At 36.1% G+C, this 21,139-nt stretch overlaps 1 protein-coding gene across 1 annotated transcript in view; it reads right to left on the bottom strand.

Annotated features, from left to right (window-relative positions):
• Window positions 1–6,338: 6,338 nt before the first annotated feature.
• Window positions 6,339–21,139, bottom strand: part of XIRP2 (xin actin binding repeat containing 2) — a 28,687-nt gene continuing 13,886 nt past the window's right edge. The window contains exons 3-8 of the mRNA XM_026090992.1: window positions 20,883–20,990; window positions 20,517–20,589; window positions 19,705–19,838; window positions 13,758–18,973; window positions 9,511–13,715; window positions 6,339–6,433 (exon numbers count right to left, since the gene is read on the bottom strand). Coding sequence (XP_025946777.1) covers window positions 6,339–6,433; window positions 9,511–13,715; window positions 13,758–18,973; window positions 19,705–19,838; window positions 20,517–20,589; window positions 20,883–20,990 — 9,831 coding nt within the window. The remainder of the gene's footprint in view (window positions 6,434–9,510; window positions 13,716–13,757; window positions 18,974–19,704; window positions 19,839–20,516; window positions 20,590–20,882; window positions 20,991–21,139) is intronic.

Raw genomic sequence — 21,139 nt, 5'->3', positions numbered from 1 at the left:
AATAGACCTGTGAGATTGCAAATCTCTACTAAGTAAGGATGCAGTGAAGTTTAATTTCACTGCTGCTTGTCAGTGCTGCTTTGCTATCATGTTGCAATTACAAAAAATAATTGCAATAGCATTAATATTGCTATTATTTGCTACAGTGCTTGGCTGCAGCTGTCCTGGAAATGGATCAGCTCTGCCATCCATGACTGTAAGGTCCCATTCCTAGGTGCTGCAGGATATCCTGCCCAGGAGGTAAGAGATGAAGCCTGGTACTGGTCAGAGGAAGTTATCTTCCTGGGAGAATGGCAGTTTCAGTACCATGATCTCCCTCAAGACCCATCAAACCTCTCCTTCTCACAGAGTGGGACTTTTAAAAACTGATGACTCCTTACCTTAACTTAGATACTTAAACTTAGAAAGCCTAAAGGAAAGCCTAAACTTAGAGATATTAAAACTTAAAATGACAACTTCCTCTCACAAAATGTAGAGCATTTATGGATGCTATTCCTTTTAAAACCATCAAGACCAGCTCCTCAGCTGCTGTAAATCTCTGTGGTCTCCCTGAAATGCATGAGGCTGTGAGGCTTTTTGCTAGCTAAGGAACTACTGTTCATTTAGCATTTAATTTAAAGAAAATCTGTAAGGCTGCTTCCTTCTAACTACAACTTTTATCCCAGTCTCACTTTCAGCTGCTATATGCATTCACAACCAGAGCGTGACTTCTGTAAGGGTAATGTATAGAGACATTAAGATGTCTCAGGCATACACCACCTCCCATCTCTTTTGCCTTCTGTGGAAAATGGAGCGAGACACACCCACATCTCAGTGAGTTACAACCTCATCTTGTCTCTGATGACTCCCACTTTAAGGTCTTGGCTGAAGTTATGAAGAACTCTTCAATCTACTTCATTTTGGGGGGTGGAGGGGTAATTTACATTCTTTTATAATTCTTGATTAGCCATGGCTGTTAACTTTCTAAAACAGGTTTGCAGGGTGCCATCCTTATGCTTTGTGTAAGAATTCCAATACAGTATGATGGGAAACTTGGCTTGGGTTTCAAAGAAATAATCACATGGTATCATTTAATTTTTTACTTAATATTCATCCTCACTACTAGAGACAAGAAAAAGTCCAGCCACTGAGAGAAGATAGCGCAAAGCTAATGAATCTACTTGAGGAAGGCTCTGCACATCTGTGTTCCTTGCTAAGCAGAATCCTGATCACAGAATAGCCAGGAAGGTTAGCCCCATGTGGTATGTCATTTCTATATGTTGACTCTATGCATTATTCCCTCTGAATAAATATTTCCCTATGCTATTTCATTAAATCCTTTATTTGAGTCTCTTGCTGGCCATAGCGAACTTACTTTTTCTTTGAATTATTTTTGGTGTTGTCCTTATTTTGTTTAACAGAAGCAGGAAGTTTGGTATTTCATAAGGTTATTTTCTAATATAGGTATTAATTTTTTAGTGCAAAAAAATGAGTTTTTATTATAATTGATGTCTGTTGCTCCTCTAAATTTTAGCATACAAGTTTAATTTGATCAGAATATTCTGGAGAATGAAAATTGGCACAGGACTATAGTACAAAGGTTGCAACTTTATTAGCTTTTTACTTGAACAATTGACTTTCACATGATCACACCTATGTATGTGCATGTAGATGCACATATACCACTGCACACTCAAGASATTGTTCTTTATTGCTATCTAACATAGTCAAAACTGACCTTATATCTAATAAATGATAGTGGAGAAAGGTGGAGATTTGAAAGATTAGTCCATTTGGAGCTCTAAATATTTTAGACAATTCCATTCATTTTGTTAAGGTTTGTATTTTCTGAGAAATGTTTTGTTGTTTTAGCAGCAATTTTTTGTTGATATTATTTTTAGTTACCTTAGTAACTCAAAGGAAGAAAAGTCATTTAGTTCTATTTACAAAACTTCTTGGTTTTTATCGTTTATCATAATTATAACTGATCTAGCTAAATGCTAATATCTTTGGTGAGAATTTTCTCAAACAAACATTAATGACTGTAGTGAGTTGCTGTGTGTAAGAGTTTGCATGAAAACAAACTGAGTAAGGTAAGTGGGAAGCCAGTAAGATTTCTGTCATTAAATTGAATAGAGTAGGGATTTCTCGTGTTCTGTTGTTCATATGTACCTGTCAGCAGGTTCACTTCACCATGATCTATAGGCTAATGCCTTTTTACAAGATTATTTAACACAGTGGTATCTAAGTGCCTTCTGTGAAAGCTAATTATACTTCTGGTAACATTTATTTTAAGAGATCTTTCCTATACTTCTTACATTTCATAAGAATACTACAGAGGAGTGAAGCACGATGCAAAAAGAGGAGGCTTCACCCTCCAAAGTATTCTCGTGAAAGAGAAATAGTGTATCTAGCTTTTCTGCCTGCATATTCTATATAGGTGTTTCTATATAGATGAAGAATCATAAGCGGATATCCCAACCACCCACAATTGCTTTCCTTTGGGCAACGTGTCGTACTGCAGCAGGTATTTTGTTCTGGAAATCTGCACAGTAATTTCTTAAAGATTTTAATGTCAGCCTATCCTAACTAACTTATTCCAAACAGCTATCTCTGTCAGGTAGTTTAGAAATAATTTTGAAAACCGTATTTTCATTTTCCTTTGTTTTTACTCTGATAAACTTAGATTAAAGTGAAGAATTCACAAACTGTTTAAGGAAAACCATATGTGTATATTCATAAAAAAAAACTTCACAAAATACATGTTGTGAAGTGCTTTTTTATTATGCATTGTCAACAGTTAAATGGTATGTTGCTGTTTCATGCAAGCTAGAATAATGTTAAGAGAGCAAATAGATAATAATCCAAACAGTGCTAAATCGGCATAAGTTTTTACAGGTTTAAATATGAAACTGGGGAGCTGCTTCATTTAAAATTATTTTGAATTAGTTATTAAAACAATCACTGGTCTTAGTTGCCCAGTTTTCCCAAATCTTGAGCATTGTTCCAGTTCTGACTGTGATGCTCTTTTTTATGCTATTTGCTTTAAAATTTACACACTTTTCTTTTCTGTCATGCAATAGAATGCCATAGTAATTCTAGGTATATAGCAAAACAGTACTACTTGCCAACCAGTTTTGGTTACTATTCAATAACTAGTCCATTTCAAGCTACCTACTGCATGATATTGCCAAAAAAAAAAAAAAAAAAAAATCCTCTAGTGTAAGCTAACAAAACAAATGTACATAAAATGTCATGGAGCAACAGCTCATTTAGTTACGATAATAATAATAAATGAAAAAAATAGTTGTTGAAATATTTTTCATCATTTTGTGCACACCAGGTGCTTCACCTCTTAATTTGTTACAAATGATAAAGAATAAAATTGAATTACTATGTTTCGGCAGGACAGTCATATTGTTTCTTGCAACATAGAAATACAAGTTGTTGACCATAGAAGTACAGGTTGTTTTCAKAACAGACTGGAAAAAAGTGCTCATTTTTGCCTCTTCCTTGCTGTAAATGTAAACTAAGTAAGTAAAGTCTGAGTAATTGACAGTATATAATAAAAATCCTCATATACAATCTTTGGATATTAAGTTCTTTAAGAAGGACTATAAAATAACTGGACTGAATAAATGTCTAAACCATTAAGTGCAGACGTAAATAACACTTTACCACATGTGACAATTGTAGCTTATCACTTAGCTGTTTTATTCATTTTCATCATAGAATCTGTTTCTTTTAATTTGCTCCTCTACAGTGAGCTGTTGAGACTTAACTTTCTCTCCTTGGGATGATGGAACAGCTGAATGTCTTGAGCTCAGTAAATCTGAACTTGCGCTTATGTCATTCTCTGACACTTTGATTATTTCATCTTCTTGACAGACGTTAATATCATTCAGTGCCAGATCATAATTCCCATGTTCTTTTGAATATAGGCTGGAAGAATTTTTAGTTATGTCTACAGAATCTAATAGACCAACATTTAAAACCAGGCTGTCTTTATTAAGAAAAGAAGATGTTTTCACAGTGTCAGATAAAATAGTATTTATATTTTTGTCATGCTCTGATTCTTCCCCRGTGCATACCAACTCCATATCAATAGGGGATGTTGTATTAGTGGCCTCCTTTAAAACTAATGTGGTACTAGTACAAGATTTCTGACAAGTGGCATCTTTATGGAATTGAACAAGACTATTAGAGGTAACAGCATCCTTATCTTTGGAGTTCTGTTCATCCAGTGAAACAGTTACAGTATCACTAGAATAGCTCTCTTGAGATTCATATATCTCAAATATTTCTTCATTTCCAGACTGATTTTCCAGCTTTTCAAATGCATGCTGAGATGCAGTGAAAATTTCATGGCTTAATTTTGTCATTGGGTTAGACATAGCTGAGAGACATGTTTCCTGGCTACAAATGTTCATATGTGAAAAAGTGGTGTAATTATTATTATTATTAGTATTAKTATTCAAGCTGAACTGTTTATGATTCTTTTGTACAGTTTCATCATCAATGTTAGTAACCTGTACAACTTCTACATCATAAGTTTCATTAATTTTTTTCTCTCTCTCCTTCTCCGCACTGTGCACACCTTCATTAATATCCTTAACACTTTCCTTCCTAATCTGTGATCCTCCTGTTTTATTCAGCTTATCTTGCACATTCTCAGTTTCCTCATCTTTTTCCTTATTGCCTGCTCCATTTATCTTTCTTTCACAGACACTTCTAGCTTCTTTTTCAGACACAGAGCTAAAGGATGAGTGTTGATTTTGTTGTGCATCCGCAATGTCATTTTTCTTTTGCTCTCTGAGATCACTATGGACATTTTCTTTCTGAGGTTCCTTTTTATTGCCCAGAGGTTTATTTGCATGTAAACTAGAATCGTCTTGAGCAAAACCTTCCGGGGGCCACTTTGGCTTATTCACTTTAGCCATTTCTTCAATAGAAAATGTTTTCTTAGGTGTTGCATCATCTGTTGAGGGAGGCCATGTAATTTTTAATTTACCTCTTTCTGTGGATCTTTTCAAATGATCATCCAAAATCTCAGGATGGATATATTCAGTACCTGAGTACAAGTCTTGATCAATTTCTGTAATTAGTTTTGGTTCAACACGTGTACCATTAATGGGATTTATTTCTTCAGTGTGAATATTGCCAACTGAACCATGCTGATCTTTAGAATTCCATAATTCTTTATGTTGCTTGTGTCCAAAACCTTCATCATAATTTCCTTTAGATTTGAAAAGTTGCTTAAAATGAGGTTTACAGTATATTTGTCCATGGAGAGATGCATAATTTCCCAAGCTGCCAAATAGAAAAAAATTTGTTTTACACTTCTAGAAATCATAAATCTATCATGAATTTGACACTTTACTTGGCATTTCAAGTACCCCTACGTGACAGTATGTATAAAGAAGGAAGGAGTAAAAAGAGAGAAAATTCAATGTACTGCACAATTCTAAACAGAAAAGAAAACAGTATTTAAAACTTTTATTTGCAAATTCCCTTACAATTTCTAAATTAACCAGTTTCTCGAAGGAGAAGAGTCATACTTTTGGGATTTTAGGGAGAACATAAACTTACTCACTTATTGCACAACAGAAGCTTCAAATAGGAATGTTCTACAGCACTTTGGGGCTGTTTTTTTTTTTTTTTCCCTCTCATAGCATTGAAGACTGAAGCCTCTATTTTTCTACAAAATAGGAGAAAATATGTTGTACAGTGCCAGTTTTCTGTAGCCTTTGTACTGAATTGTAAGATTCAGCCACACTTGTGTTCAGTTAGATTTGAATTCTGCTCCCAAATGAAGTCAAGGAAATTTGTGTAACTAACCTCAGAGGTTTTAAGATAAGAACTGCTAGCTTTTCCAGTGTGATAATCACAGCAATAAATGTTACATTTCATATAAAGGTTGCAAGAGTGCTTTGCTAAGGCAGAGAACTGTCATCGTTCATTTTATGAGAAATGAGACAAAATTTGGCCTACATTCAGATGTCTTAAATTTCAGCCAAGTTTCTGGGTCTCCTGCTTCCTGTTTATGAGCTCTCCTGAAGGTCTACAATAGCCAGTAGGAAGAAATACTATGCACAAGAATTCAGAAGGTACTTGGATTAAGCCTTTCTTTAGAGAATTTAAAGGACTTGTTCCAAGGCATAGAGCAGAGGTCAGTAGCAGAGAAGAGAAGGGGAATCCAGGTCACTTCCCAGTCAACCCAACATCCTATAGGCTGAATAGTCCAGTTGAAAATAACATCACCAACTCTATTTATATTCAGATGCAGATTTTCCATGAATTAATATGCCGTTAGTTCTTACCTTAATTTACTGCCACAGTGGTGACATCGGAAACATGATTTATGAAAATTCTGCTTGTCGGCAACTAGGCATTCCATTGGGTAAACTCTCTGTTGACAAAGTGTGCATATTTCCTTTTCCTGAAGCTGCAGTTTCTAGAATCAAAATTAAAAAGTTATGTTATAGATATTAAAAAGTCTGTAGCCAAATATTATGATTTAGTTTTATCAGTCCATGTTAAATATGTTTTGCTACACTCAGAGTTGTAGTTTTCTTCTATTTATCCATGTACTGATAGCTATCAATTTTAGGGTTCCATTTTTGTAATTAACAGTAATACTTTGAAAGTGAAAAAGTACTCGCCTTTTCCTTTTCAGAAATCCATACATTTGAAAGGACTTCACTATCTCATGCACAATATTTCCCATTTATTCTTAATAAATATTTATTTTGTGAAATGAGATAAAATAATAAAAGGTTTATTAATATAAGTGTAACTGAGTTAATGTATGTATAATCTGTGAATCTACAGTATGATTTAGAGATACATAATCAGGGGGCAGATGCTTGAAATTCTGATGAGGAAGCTTTGCTTAATCATGCCAAAAGGACATTGAAGAGCTCCACTTGTGTGGTAACCTGCAAACTGTACGCTCATATGATTTAGATATGCTATGGACATAATCATATGTGATTTTTGCAATTTTAAGTTTGAGACCTGATTGTTCTGTTAATTTTCAAGACTGAGTTAGCTACAGTCAAAATATTAGCTAACTATATCAAAGTCTTTCTTTTATGAAGCATAATTAATTATAATGGAAACTAGTTTTCTCTAAACTAGAAAGCACACACAGAAGGTTTATTCCATACCAGTAAGGGGCAGAAGAGAGAAGGAGATAATGGACAATCAGTTGGGCTATGCTGCTTTTCTGTCTTGATTTATGAATTGCTATGAAAACTGTATAGCAGGCAAATACAAAGAGTGGACCAAATCGCTGTTGAAATAGATACATCTTCACTGACACCAGCAGAGAATGCCCCTTGACATCAGTAGAAAATTTGGTCCATTACAGCATTGTATCTATTTTCAGTTTGTCGGCTGGTATTGATTTTATAGCAATTCATAAATCAAGACAGAAAAGCGGTGTCGATTTTATAACTACAGCTGTAGTTACCACATGTCTCTACTATCCATAATGAGAGCTGTGAAAAATACTAAAAGAGAAATTAAATATCTTCAGAATAATCTAGAACTTGTAAAAAAATAACCACTAGCAAAAGCAAAAAAACCCAAAAGAATTGTTGGTCATGAAATAGAAATCTTGGAATTTAGGTTCAATTTAGTTTCAAAATGGACTGACAAACTGGGGTTGGGCAGATGTTGAATTCTAACCAACATTTCTACATGTCTCCTGGTTGTCTAAGCATAGATCTTGTTGTTGTTGTTGAGATTGGTTGTGTCAGCTAACCATAAGGATTCACTTAAATTAATATTCTTAGGTGCGGAAGTATTCTGAGTGTAAAGAGGGAGAAGAGAAAAGAATCAAGCTTTGTGATAATATAGAAAGTTATAAGGTAATTGGGAAGACAAAAAAGAAGGCAGATGTCTCCTGGAAAACTGTCTCACTGGTACACTGTCACACTTTAGTTGGATAGCTGGTTGCGAGTGTTGTGCCTTGAAAGGCGACAGTCAATAGAAAAGAAAAGGTAAAGGTCACTTTGTTGGGGTTTAGGGAGGTTTATCCCAAAGGAGCTTCCAGGACTGAATAGTGGAACCAAATACTCATCTTTGTGAAAATTAATCATGTGAACAGTTCTAGAAAATCATTTGGGATAAGGCTGGTCTATTATTTAAAATTGTCAATATTTACCAGATAGAAGATATCCAAAATAACACATAGAAGCTTGATCCTACAGGGAACTGAGTATTTCTACTGGTAGTGGTTATTCCTACTGGCTTTAAGATCGTAACATGAACTCTGTGCTTAACGTCTTTTGCTGGACCACAGTCAGACTGTTCTTCGTTTTACAGTATTACAAGCTACTCCTGCTTAACTCTGCTTTTATCTTCTAGCATGAGCACAGGTAGCACCCTTCTTTTCACAGGGCACAGAGCTGGGGACCCAAATTCAAGCCTGCTATTTAGAAGTCATGCAGGTAAGGCACTAATTAGCTTTGTTCTGCCATTTTCATTACTGGTCAAGCATCTGTATTCTGTTCATGTATTGCAAACGGCTAATTCAAAGCTGTGGTGACATCTGGTTTTCCCACAGGATCCCATCCATATTCAGTGCTCAGAGTAGATGCACAAAGGGAAAATATGAAGGTTCATCAAGTAATGGCAAGTGTAATATTTTCTAATTTTCAAGTGCCTTTGTAATCTAAATACTATTTTAATATCATTTTTCATGTAATACATGCACCATGAGAAAAGAGTATATGTTCTAYTTTCATATACTTCAATATGAAAAAATAAACAGGCTCGGTTTTTTTGAAGGGAATTCAGTGAGTGTGGCTCAACTCCTTAGTAATGTGAGACCTATACTCAGGCATCAGATAATACATGGGTTTGCTGCCTTAATTCAGACTAGGGCTGTATCAACAGGTAAAATCATCCAGCAGGAAGTATGAAAATTTTTTTAAAATTGCATGGTATTTTGTAAACTGTTTCAGTAATTTTACTCAAATAGGAAGCCCATCCAAACATAGTTCATTTTGTTATAATTCACATCTTGTGCTTCAATAAAATAAAAACAGTTCTGTATAAAAATGAACATTATCTTTATGGCTATATTATACAGGCAACACTATCTCAGTTAAGAGCATGTTGCATTATTTGCAAGGATTAAAAACCAGATGCATACTGTGCACATTTTCTAATATGTTAGTATTTCTCAAATACAATAGTAATGATTTTATGTAATCTTTTATGGTACCAGTTCAAATACAGTRTTTACCTTAGCAAAAAAGGCCTCAAAACTCAACATGTCAGTATTTGTTAGGCACACATTCAGCACATCACTCAAAGGAGATGCCCTTGGAAAGGGAAGATGGTAAAAGATTGCTGAGACAAGAGGAGAGACAGACAGCAAAAGTTAAGAAAAGTTTGTTAGTTTTATGTTATTTCACCCTTTGATTATAAACACGTTATTCATTACTGCACAACACACTGATGGTGAATGATAATGCCTAAAATTGTTTTAGTTTCTTCACACTTTGCATGCTTATTTACCACTGAAATATTCTGCTTCCTCATGGAAGCTGCTTCTCACTTCAGTTTCAGAAGTATCTGAGACAGTGTAACCAAGACTTTTAAAAACTTGTGCACTCTCTTGCCATGTCTTCTGAAAATTTCTCAGTAGTTCTTCTGGTGAATCAGCAGTAGAAATATCCAGAATGTGTCCTGAGATAACATCTTCATATGTTGGGGGGGCATGCTTGAAGCCAAATCCTGACTGCACACCATCAACATTTTGTGAAGTTGAGGTAGCAGTTCTTGATTCAACTACTGTGTTTATTAATGTATCCCTATCAGAAGAATATTCATTATGGAACTTGGCTTCCAAACATGTTGCAGGTTGAAATGACTGTTCTTTATCTTCGCATTGCCCTGGTTTATAAGATATATCTTGTTTTGATTCTCTTAGCTGCCAGCAAGAAGAGTTTTGGAAATTAGCTTTCTGTCTTTGGCTGTCCATACCAAATTCATCTTGGTTAAATATGTGTGTTCTCTCCTTTATTTTGCTATTCACTTCACCACTTTTGAAATCTCTTGTCATTGACTTAACTTCAAATATGGATTTGTCCTCAAATTTTCCTAATAACTTATCCTTTTCATATGCACCTTCATTACTTAACCTCTCAACTACTGTAGTTGGCTCATTTTGTGTGTGTGTTACTGTCTCTGATGCTTCAAACCTATGAATAAGCCCTGGCTGATCAATCCTAGGACTCTCAAATTTTTGTGTCACTGAGATGGAATCTAAACTTTCACTCAGAGACTGTAAGTGTTCTGGAATGTTTAATCGGTCTTGGCACAAGTAGTCTTTGTTCTTCTCTGCTTTTCTACTTTTTTCTTSTGCTTCTTCTGTATTTTTTACTGTACCAGCAGTTATTTGAGATTCATATACAGGTGGAGTTACTGAGGATAAAGGCTTCCTAGCATGCATTTCAATCTTAATTTGTCGGCGAAGTGTTGCAGGAGATTTAACGATTTCTGATCTTTTTTCTACAATCGGAAGTGGATTTACAGCTCGATGCTGTGTTGCGCCTTGTGATAATTTTGCTGTGGTGTCTTTCAGCTTAGCCAGTTGCTCAGCTTGGCTCCTTGGAGAAGAGGGAGAAGACAGTGGCTGTTGAATTCTAGCTTTTGGTGTTGCAGATCTGTGGGGTGGTAGAGGAAACAAAGTTCCTTCTCTTTGCGTAGGGGAAGAGGGTGTCTCCCTTAGAGGAGAGTCTGTCCTTCTAGACTCAATTGTTATGTAAGTAGGAGATGGTGATCGCATTCTTAGTGCTGGAGAAGATCTGGATTCTGTCTGTCTAAATCCACTGGACTGCTGTTTAGCTTCATGATGCACTGTTTCTTCTTTAATAGAGCCCGTGGTTTTATGCAAGTCTTTTTTATTGGAGCCAATAGTAATTCCTGATATCTTCTGGGAAGGGCCTTGATAAGTAGTGCTGTTATTTCTGGATTTCACTGTTCTTGAGGACACAGCAGTTTGGATTGAATCTTCACATGAGGCAAGCATTTTGATTGCTTGATCTTTAATATCAGATAATTCTTCTTTCATTTTTTCAAAATTGTTTTCTGTTACAATATGAGCTATATTTTTCTTTCTTTCTTGATCTATTAGCCAGACAGGGATAATATTTAAAAATGTCTTAAATGTTTTTAGACCATTTTTATTTGGCTCATCTTCGAACTGTTTCACCCTGCACAAAACTTGCTGCAGTTCCTCTCTTTTTCTCAAAATATCTAATATATCTACTGCATGTTTTTCCTCAGTATGCGGTGGTGAAGAAGAATATAAAGATTTTTTGTGCGTAATTTCTTGTTTTGGATCTTTTGTCTTTAGGAGGCCTTCTTTTACTTGTATGCCTTTGTCTTTCACACGTGTATTTTCTTGCAGACTATTATATTCCTGGGACACATTTTTTTTTTGGACTCTACTCTCAGAAACGCACACATTCTTTTGTTCAGTAATTTGGGTCTGTGAGTCATGCTGTCTGTCAGTTACTTTTCCCTTGACTGCTTTCACTGCTGGTTTAATCTTAGGCTGCTCTTGTTTTTTCTGAATTGTTACCATGTCTTTCTGTGGATGAATTGGTACATGGGCCTGATTTATTTCTTTTCTCAGCAAGATTTTCTCATGTCTGGATTCTCCTTTTCTTGTTTCCTTTTCACTAACTAATTGTTGTTTCATTTGACTGAAGTCCTGTTTCTGTAATTCTTGCATGTTTTCTGTACATTTTAAATGTGTTTTTTCAGCTAGCACATTCCCATTAATGTGTTCTTGGTGATCCTGCTTTGCAATTCTTTCTTTTTTCTTAATGGTAAGGCTTATGTCTTCTCTCTGCTTCTTCTGATTGTGTTGCGTGAAAACATTTTGAACATTAGTTCCCTGCTGGTTTTGGTGTATTTCAGAATCTTTATGAGTTTCCTGTAAGCTCTGCTCTACAATGGGAAGCTTAATAGTTTTAACTTTGAATGTAGGGGGAGTGATTTTATTTTGAGGCTTGCACAATTGTTCCACATTCTTCAGCTGCTCAGGCTTATGTAATGTCTGATCTGGATGGACTTTTTCTATTTGACATGATACATTATGTTTTGTACCTGGTAGTACTTTTTTACTACTATGATCTTCTGCTGAGGCTTCTAAAACTTTCTGAAGCTGCTCGGTGGCTGATGATACAGCTAATGATGCACATAGCTTTTTATCACCTCTGAATCCTGTTGCTTGTAAATTGACATGAAAATCAGAATCAGAAATTGTAATTTTCTGTGGCGTTACAGGGGCTGCTGCACCTTGTGCAGGACCTTGATCTTGCTTGTTTGATTTTTGTAATGACGTTTCAGCTGGACTTCCTTGAACCTTGTTGCTTGTTTTGGCTGACTCACAGCAAAAACTTTTGACTTCTGTTTTCTCTATCTCTTCCTTTTGCTGTCTGTATTTTTCTTCAGCTATCATTAATGGAGTTTTAAATTTTCGAATATAAGGCTTGGGTTTTATTTGTGTTCCATTCTCTGAAGGAACGGAAGGAGATTTCATCACTGGAAAAATCTTTTTTTTCTGGACCGGTAATATTTCTTCCTGAGCCTTGGGTAAATGATTAGCCATTTCTGTTACAGAGGATAGTCGTCTTCCTTTCTCTGTTCTTGTATGACTGCTCTCTTGTTTCTGTTCATGATTAACCGCATTCATCAGAGTTTCAKACTTTTTACTTTCTGCCAAAATTTTGGTGATATCAGTTTCTGTGCGCATCTGAAGGACTGTTGGTTCAAATTTAGGAGGCATTTTTGACTCAAGTCCTTCCAGGCCCCTTGAGGGCTCCATTTTGATGAGCTTTTGTGATGATGCTACACCAATAGATTTACCTGCCACTTTAGTACTGGCATGARTTTGCTCTGAATGAGGCAGTGACTCTTCTGGATATTTAGGAATATGTTTTTTCTTTTCCTTTGGTTGCATTGTAGGAGGAATCACAAGATGTGGGGGAGGTGGTGGGAGAGGGAGACCAGATAGGAACTCACTTTCGGATTTGTCATCTATTGGTAGCGGTGGTGGAGGAGGAGGAAAATGATCAAACTCAGCTTTGATCATTTCTCTAGGTGATGATGGTGAAAGAAACATCTGTTTATCAGATGTTAAAGGAGGTGGTGGAGGAGGCAGAGGAAATTCACTTTCAGAAGATGTAACTGAAGGTGGTGGTGATGGGGGAAGTGATGGTGGAGGAGGGAATAGGGAATCCATTTCTGTTATGTCTTTCTCCATTACATTCTTGGCTTGATTCAGAGGAGTTTTTACAGAAAATTGAGCCTCTGATTTAGTAGCTTCCATTTTAGTCTTTCCAGTAAACTGTCCTACTGATTTCTTATTTTGCTGATGAATATCAGTCCTTTTCCTGCTCTCAGTTTCTTTAAAATTACTATTTGTTTCTTGTGTGAGTTTTACTTTTTGTTTGTCTTTTATACTCTGTCCTGCTGTCATAGATACTACATGTTGCTTTTGGTCAGTGTTCATTTCTTTCCTGGCAAGAATCTCTGTACAACACTGAGATTGCTCTGTTTCTCTCTTTGGCACATGCTTTTGAAAGTGGTCTGTCACTTTAGAAATTTCACTAGGTGCCATCTTCGCTGGTTGCTGAGTGGTTTTGGATTGGGAGTTATAAACATCTACTGACATTTCTGCTGTTTTTATGATCTCTTCCTGATTGTTTCTGTTGGAAAATTCATTTTTTTTTTGTTCACTGTATAAATTCTGTTTCTTTTCTGTTGTTTTTCCAATGGACTGCATGCTGCTGGACATACCGTCTTTCCTCAGAGCTTTGCATTTTTCTGATTTCTCTGTTCTTACATTTCTCCTAACTTTTCCACAGAAGGTAGACTGATTTTTCATATGTTGTTCAGTAAGAGATTTTGTGTCTTCTTCTCCATTGTGCTGGACTCTGGTTTTACCCCTTGACTCTTCCACTTTCTCGGTGCTCTTTTGTTGTGAATTAGGTAAATTCATCTGCTTCCTATTAATACCAAGAGACTCAGTACTCTGTTTTTGATCTAAATGTATCTTTCCAGTATCCTTTGCAGCTTCTTTCAGAAAAGTCTCGTTTTTAGCCTGCATTTCCTGGTAACATTCATGGTGAGATTTAACAGACTTTGCTGGATTTTGGGTTATGTTACCATGTGCTAATTGTTGAGATGGCTTAAAAGCTGGTTTGGCAGTTCTTTTTATATCTCTATGACTCCTTTCTCCAGATTGTACCATTTTCTTTACTGCACAGATTTCTAGCTCATTTTGCACAGCAGTCTGAGTATCTCTGCTGATTACATCTCCTTTGTCTATGCCCTTGAAAGATAGCTGAGCTTCTTTCAAAGACCTTAATGTTGAATCAAGGTCTCCCTGAACAACTTCTGCTTTCAGAACTTCAATTTTTGTGTTTATTGCCTTTTCAAGGGACTCAATGGTCCTCTTAATATCTCCAGGTATGACATCAGGCTTTTCTGCTTCTTTCAGTTGAAAAGCTGCTTCTTCAAGTGACTTCAGTATTGCCAGGATGTCAGCTTTTATAACTTCTTCCTTTTCTTTAACTGTTGTTTGACTTATGGCCTGGCTGAGGGAATTTAAAGCTGCCTTCAAATCACCTTTTATAATTTCTTCTTTGTGTACATGACTAGCTGTATTCTGTGGCTCTGCTGTGAAACTTTTAACTGCATTACACACATCTCCAGGGATGATGTCAGTTTCGGCAACTGTACGTTGAATGGGGAACTTGTGTTTCTTTAGCAACAGCTTTGTGCCTTCTACATCACCAGCAATTATTTCCTCATCTTCCTCTTGTTTCTTGACTGCCAATGTTTCATCTGACCCTGTCTGGAACAGTTTCAGATAGTCCAGAGCTCCAGCTTCTATGCATGTTGTGAAAAACTGAACATTGCCCCTCTCATTTTCTTCTATTTTAGTCCGTTCTGATATTTCATTATTTGCTATAGAAGACAGGAGGCTGTGAATGGTACGTTTCACATCACCACCTATCACTTCATCCCGTTGGATTTTATTGCCATCCTTTTTGTGAAGGAGAGAATATATTGTCATGTTGATATCACCTCTCTCATTTTCCTGAATTAAAATTCCTCGTTTTATGGAGCTATCCTTACTAAACAGATTTTTTATAGCCTGCTGTATATCACCTCTCACTATCTCTTCTTTTTCAACATGATCTTCTATTGATCTGTTCAGTAACTGAGCTTTGGTCAAATTAACATTGCCTTTTTCATCATCATTTACTACAATCTCTTTTTTGGTAGTGCTTTTTCTGGACAGCAGGTTCATCATTATGTTGCCTAGATCCCCTTTAATAATCTCTTCCTTTTGTATTTCAGGTGTCTTTTGATTCATTAGTTTATATTTTGCCATTCTGACATCTCCAATTTCATCTGACTCAATGATAATTCCATGAGACTCCACAACTTTTTGAGAGTAAAGTTCCTTTAAAGTTTCTTTGATACTTTTGCCTATAATTTCTTGCTTTTCAACCTTACTTTCATTAAACTCGTGGAAAGGTGTTGTTTCAAAAAGCCATGTTGTTGTTTTTACATCTACCTGTGGAATGTTTTCCCTGGCTATTCTTATTTCAGTTTCATCAGTTTCCTTAATGGAGTCCAAAGGTTGGTTTTCAAAAAGCCACACTGCATGCTGAACATCACCTTCTTGCACATCTTCCTTTGTGACTGTTTTAACATCTTTATATTCTGACCCCTCTGCTCTAATCTCATCTAGAGTGTGTGTCTCAAATAACCAGGTGGCAGTTTTTACATTGCCATGCTGGACCTCACTGACACTCACTGTTCTTATATATGTGCCCTTATTTAGCTCTTCAGACTCAAACAATCGTTTGTTGGCCTTCACATCAGCCCCTTCAACACTGCAGATAGTGGGCACTATTATTTTTTCATCTTCTGAAATTTTATCCAATGGTTGAGTCTCAAATCTGTATCTGACAGAGCTCACATCTCCTTTCTGAATATCTTCCTGGGTGACAGCTCGAATAATGTATACATTATCTGATTCATTAATAGAATCTAAAGGTTTTGTTTCAAACAACCACCTTGTCCCACGTACATCTCCATGAATCACTTCATCCTTTTTAACTGTTGTTACTTCATGATAATTCCCTTCTTTGTCCTGAATTGCATAAAGTGATTGGTTTTCAAACATCATTCTATAGTTTTTAACATTTCCCTTTGTTATTTCCTCTTCACTAACGGTTTTCTTGGTGCTGGTATTTTCAGATTCATCTCTAATTTGGTCCAAAGAGAAAGTCTCAAAAATAAAACAGCTTTTCCTCACATTACCCCCCTTTATATCTGTTACAGTTCTGACTGAGGCACTGTCTTCCTGGTCTTCTTTTATAGCATCAATCGAGTGGTTTTCAAAAAGCCATCGGCAATGTAGAACATTTCCTTTCTGTATTTCCTGTTTTTGAATAGCTTTAATTTTTTCCAGAACTTCCTCTGAACTGAAATTTATGGAGTCTAATGAGTGGCTTTCAAATTTATGCCTCATAGTTGAAACATCCCCAGGCTGAATATGAATTTCCATTATTCGTTTTAATTCCTTCCCTTCTTCTCCTTGTATATTTTCTAGGTTTTCTGTTTCAAAAAGGCAACATGCTGTACGGACATCACTTCCTTGAATATCCTCCCGATTCACAGTGTGTAGTTTTTCTGTTATTTCTGAACCATCTTTTATTGCATCAAGAGGCTGTGTTTCAAAGAGCTGAGTACAGGTTTTGACATCTCCTTTATGTATTTCTTCGGTGTCAGTCACTACCTCAACTTTGTCATAAAGTGATTCCATTGGCTGTGTTTCAAAAAGCCATCTACATGTTTTTACATCTCCCTTAACAATGTCTGTCCTCTGTTCTGCTTTAATTTCTTCTTCTTCTCCCATACTGCTAAAATGTTTAATAGCATCAAGAGGCTGAGTTTCAAACAACCATTTAGCTGTTTTCACATCACCAGAAATTACTTCTTGTGAAGATATTCCCTTGATAATTTGGATTTTTTTATCACTTTCATCAAATTGGTCAAGAGGCCTTGTTTCAAATAGCCACCTGCAGCTCCTTACATCTCCTCTTAAAATTTCTTCTTGCCTAATTGTTCTAACCTCATGATATTTACCAAGATTGTCTTGAATTGCATAGAGAGGAGTTGTTTCAAAAAGAGCTTTGTTCAACTCTACAGCTCCTCTCATTTCACCTTCCACATGGATTTTTTGTGATTCATTGTATTTTTTTAAATTGCTTGATTCAAATATATTTTTGTAGCTGTTCACATCACCTCTGTCGATTTCTTCAAGCTTTACAGTTCTGACAAATTCTTTCCTTTCTTCTCTGATCTGTTCAAGAGGTTTAGTCTCAAAAATCCATTTCTGATGTCTTACATCACCTTTTTCTTCCTCAGTAGTAACCACCTTTTGAAGCTTACCAGCATCTAGGCTGTCCTTTAATGCATCCATTGGTAAAGTTTCAAATAAATGTTTAGTACCAGTTACATCACCTCCTATTATTTCTTCAGCGGGGGCACGAGCTGTGTCATCATTATCTTTTAGAGCATCAAGAGGCTGAGTTTCAAAAATCCAGCACTTTCTGGAAACATCAGTCCCTAAAATAGTTTCCTTCTGAGTGATCATTTCCTCTGAATCCTCTTTGATAGTGTCTAAAGGCTGTGTTTCAAATAACCATTTTGCCTTGTGCACGCCACCTTTGACGTTTTCCTCCATAGAGATTCCATGTAAAACTTTAATTTCCACTGGGTCTTTGTTAATCATGTCTAAAGGCTGTGTTTCAAACATCCAGCGTGCTGTTCTAACATCCCCTTTTTCAATGTCTTCTCGGCAGACAGTTTTAATCTCCAGTATTTGACCTAAGTTGTCTCTGATAACATAAAATGGCCGAGTTTCAAAATGCTTTATGCTTCTCTTCACATTTCCTTTAATCTCTTTAAGCTCAGACCTCAGCTGCAGCAAGTTAACTTCATCCACTGAGTATAGCTGCCCAAGTTTATCCAGACTCTGTGTTTCAAACATGTACCTCACAGTTTTTACATCACCACCAGAAATTTCTCTAATACGAGTCTCATCTGATGTTTGTTCTTCATCATGATAAATTTTATTCATTGAGTCCAGTGGCTGAGTTTCAAACATCCATGTGGCTGTGCGGACATCTCCTCTAGCTAACTCTGGGGTCTTGTCCGTAGTTTCTGCAGATTCTGAAGACTGTGCGCCCAGTGCATCAATAGGCTGGGTCTCAAACATCCAGGTTGTGTATTTAACATCTCCACCTGCAATGATTTCTTGCTCTGCAATGCTTCTAACTTTGTCTGGGTCTGGAGAGTCATCTTTAATTGAATCTAAAGGTTGGTTCTCAAAGATCCATCTCATAGACCGAACCTCACCTTTTAGGATTTCATCCCACTCTAAATATTCTTTTTCTGGGCTTGTAAATTTCTGAGGGATAATAGTGTTTTCAAAAACATATCTAGCTTGCTGTACATCTCCTGACATTATATTCCTTGCTTCAGATTCACTAGATAAAATATCAGAAACCTCATTTAAGTAATCTTTTTCTAAGCTCTTTCTTAATTCTGGGTGAATATGTTTGTATAAACGTTTTAATTCATATAAATTTCTTTGCTTTGAGTACAAATCTTTGGGGATAGTGGGCTTTGTTGGAGAGGTGGATGGTTCAGGGGACTGGGAAATCTCTGTCATTTCCAACGGAGCTGGTGCGGAAGTAGTGGGAAAGTTTTCTGTGTTTCCATATTTAGGGGACCTGGTGTAAGGCATTGCAGAAGGAGCAGTTCCATACTGTTTTTTCCTTGCTGTAGAAGTTTCATGTAGTCTACTTGCTGAAGTTGTAGTAGTGGAAGAACAACTAACTGCTGAAGGCCATATAACTTCCTGGTACCCATTTTCAATCTTTAGGGAACAAAATTGGTATTTTTTTTTAAAGAATATATATAACATAAATCAATTTCTATGATCAGAAACTTTGTTTTTATTCTTCACAAAAGCCTAGTTCTGCAAGGATCTGAGCAACAGAATTGTAATAGGAACTGGAAAGACACAATCCATCAGTGGTTGCTCAGAACAATATAAAAGCAACCCTTAGAATTAAGGGATGTGCTATTGCACCATAGAATATATGTGAAAAGAAATGTGTAGTTCATGCAAAATGAAAAAAATGATGATTTAGTAGTCTTGGGACTTTGCTGCAACTAATGCAGACTTTGCATTATAAGCATATAAAATTATGCTGTGGTTTATACACATTTTCATTTCTTATGTAACAGATACTTTCTGTGCATCTGAGAACTACAGGATAGAAATGATACAGATTTACAGATTTAAAATAGAGAAAGAGGAGACTGCATTCAGCAGAGGAAGACAGGAAAAGCAAAAGTTTTATAAAGTTCTACTTTTAACTGTGTTTGTCCCATAGTATAAATACTTGCTAACCTACCTAATGTACTTTACATTACTTAATGTGCACTTGATTTCTAAACTCTCTATATTCCCACCACTTTCATAGGTTACATTTTAATCACAAATAGTCAAAACAGAAATTCAGATTAGATGACAGAGCAATATCTTAACTTCAACACTTCTTAGGTGTATAAAGAATGATTCCTCTTATGAAAAGCACAGACCTTTGCTTGCTTTGCAGGTGTTACAGTCTCCTTGTCAGAGTGAACAGCCTTTTCCCGAGCTGTCCTTTCAAACTGCTGCTTTAAAACCTGTGTTGAAATCTTTGGGAACTCTTCATTCATAGCTTCATTGACTACTGCAATGGAAAGAATAATATTTTTTTTCTCCATCCTGCATTTTATGAAATTGACTTCATCGGTGACTTATAAAACATTGTTACACCTCACAAATTACACTTAGCCTTGCAGAGCTCTGGACTTGGTCATGAATAGAAAACCACAGAGAGAACCACAGAATAACTGTTGAGGGATGTGTTATCACCTACCATTTTGCAGTGCCTGAATTGTGTGAATGGCGGGACTAAAAGTTGACTGAGGTCTGTGGATTAATATAATGCAGGAATTCCGTTAATATCAGGACTAAGTTACAGAAGTAATGTCTGAACACGGTGTTCATATTCTGCAGGGCCATTAATTTTAGCCATAAATTGACCTTTTATCATCCAAAATTTTGCACATACATGGACTAGCATTTGCGTATGTTTTCAGATGATTCTTTAAGCACACAATTCTTTAAAGCAGCTACCCACATACTTAAAACCACCTCCTTATGCAAAACCCATCTCTGTATACCTAATTCTAAACGTTTCCTAAATCCCATTGATACCAATGGATATATTTTGCTGAGTAAGGATTAACTGATGAATGCAGAGCAATATATGTTTTTATGTTTGTATGCAAAGGCAGGTACATTTGTGTGAGTAAGGGTATTGGCCATTGCTGATTTGTGATCAGATTCTCATGCTACTTCTTACCTGTTTCATCAGTGTGCTGAAAGAGTGTAGAAACCTCTTTTCTCTCATGAGTAACTTGCTCACGATGAGAAACCTGTGCACAAAACCTTCATTTTACTACAGGATATAGTACAATATATGTTTTCCATTCTTCTCCAACTGTATTTGAAATGTTACATCAAAGGAAAATCTGAATGGGAAATCCAATTAATTACCACATTAAAACAACACTTATAAAACACCTTTTAAAAAAGTATTATGTACTACCAAATGAGGGAGGCTATCAGCAGAACATCAAGATCTTGCTATACTATGTGGTAATGGAATAAGAAGGAAAACAGCATCTTGGTAAAATTGTCTGATGGCATAATTAATTGACACAGTTACCTCTTCTGTTTGACGGGCTTCCATTTGACTTTCTTTGGAGGTGATTTCATTGCGTTCAGTTTCCCTGCTGCTGCTTGATACTGTGCGCTGACTGCTACTTGACATCTCCTAAAGATAAATAAAAATAATTGCATTTACAGATAATAGTAAATTAGATTTTTTTTTTTTGGCTGTGAAGGGCTTTCACAAATAAATTATAATTTAAATGGTTCAATCTAAAACAGTCATTTTTCAACAGAATGCAATTATTGATATTT

This window comes from Apteryx rowi, unplaced genomic scaffold (genome assembly GCF_003343035.1).
Source record: "Apteryx rowi isolate R43461 unplaced genomic scaffold, aptRow1 scaffold_121, whole genome shotgun sequence".
NCBI classification, from domain to species: Eukaryota; Metazoa; Chordata; class Aves; order Apterygiformes; family Apterygidae; genus Apteryx; species Apteryx rowi.
Note: the sequence above shows the minus strand (reverse complement) of the source record. Positions and strands in the feature narration are given on the sequence as shown.